Source organism: Phaethon lepturus, unplaced genomic scaffold, assembly GCF_000687285.1.
Source record: "Phaethon lepturus isolate BGI_N335 unplaced genomic scaffold, ASM68728v1 scaffold50893, whole genome shotgun sequence".
Lineage (NCBI taxonomy): Eukaryota > Metazoa > Chordata > Aves > Phaethontiformes > Phaethontidae > Phaethon > Phaethon lepturus.
Window position 1 is genome coordinate 4,786 of NW_010527966.1, and position 1,102 is coordinate 5,887.

General features: G+C 57.6%; 1 protein-coding gene across 1 annotated transcript in view; it reads left to right on the forward strand.

The window, feature by feature from the left end:
* The window catches only part of SAE1 (SUMO1 activating enzyme subunit 1), a gene marked incomplete at its 5' end in the record, with an annotated part of 6,092 nt that overhangs the window by 3,291 nt on the left and 1,699 nt on the right, over nucleotides 1-1,102 (forward strand). The window contains one exon of the mRNA XM_010283519.1: nucleotides 974-1,079. Coding sequence (XP_010281821.1) covers nucleotides 974-1,079 — 106 coding nt within the window. The remainder of the gene's footprint in view (nucleotides 1-973; nucleotides 1,080-1,102) is intronic.

Below are 1,102 nucleotides of genomic sequence, written 5' to 3' on the forward strand. Positions count from 1 at the left end.
TGGAACCAGCTGTCGCCCTCCCGCAATTTGGGAAGAGGGGCGGTGGGGGATACGGCGAATTCCTCCAGATCCGTTTCTGAGATGCCAGAGCCCGCGTTCCGAGAGAGGGCCGGGGCTCTGCCAAGCCTTTCCCCGTATCCGTGCGGGAGCAGGCGGGCTTCGCATCGGCAAAGAGTTTCAAACTTGTTTAAAACCTCCGAGATTCGGAGCTGTCGCCCTCCCGCAATTTGGGAAGAGGGGCGGTGGGGGATACGGCGAATTCCTCCAGATCCGTTTCTGAGATGCCAGAGCCCGCGTTCCGAGAGAGGGCCGGGGCTCTGCCAAGCCTTTCCCCGTATCCGTGCGGGAGCAGGCGGGCTTCGCATCGGCAAAGAGTTTCAAACTTGTTTAAAACCTCCGAGATTCGGAGCTGGGTTTTTCAGTTTTCTTTTCCCCAAAGACTCCGGAGTTGACGTTCCGTAAACCCCCATCCCATCCTAAGCTCTGACTCCCAAGGACTATTAGCGTTTACCTTAAAATGTTTTTAATGAGGAGAGCGCGTCGCTGAGACGTCGTCCTCCACCGTTAGGCTGAAGCTTTACGGAGGCGCGATCCCAAGGGTTTTGCGCTTGGACGCCAAGGTCATTGTGGGAAGATTGGGGCAATCCCGCTCTCCTCTCATCTCCCTTCTGCCCTCCATATTAAAAAAATTAAATAGCCAATTATTTTTCCGTGCTTGGCTCTGCCACCGGGCCTGGGACCCCTTGCTGAACTAAACGGGAACGACGGTGACACGGGCGAGAGCCGAGCGCCGGCAGGCGAGCGGCAGCGTTTCGTCCTCCCCGTGATGAAGAGGAGGAGGAAAACACCTTTTTTTTTTTTCCCGGCGTCGCCGCTGGCTTACTGACCTCATGAAAAGGGACCCCGGCGCCGTCGGGGGACCCGCTCGAGGCGGGTGGCTCGATGTCTTGATGCTGTCTCTCCCCCCTCGCAGCGCGTGGTTTTCTGCCAGCTGAAGGAAGCCCTGGCCGTCGACTGGAGCGGGGAGAAGGCGAAGGCGACGTCAAAACGCACCACCCCGGATTATTTCCTCCTCCAAGGTAAATCCTTTCCTCCTCTTAAT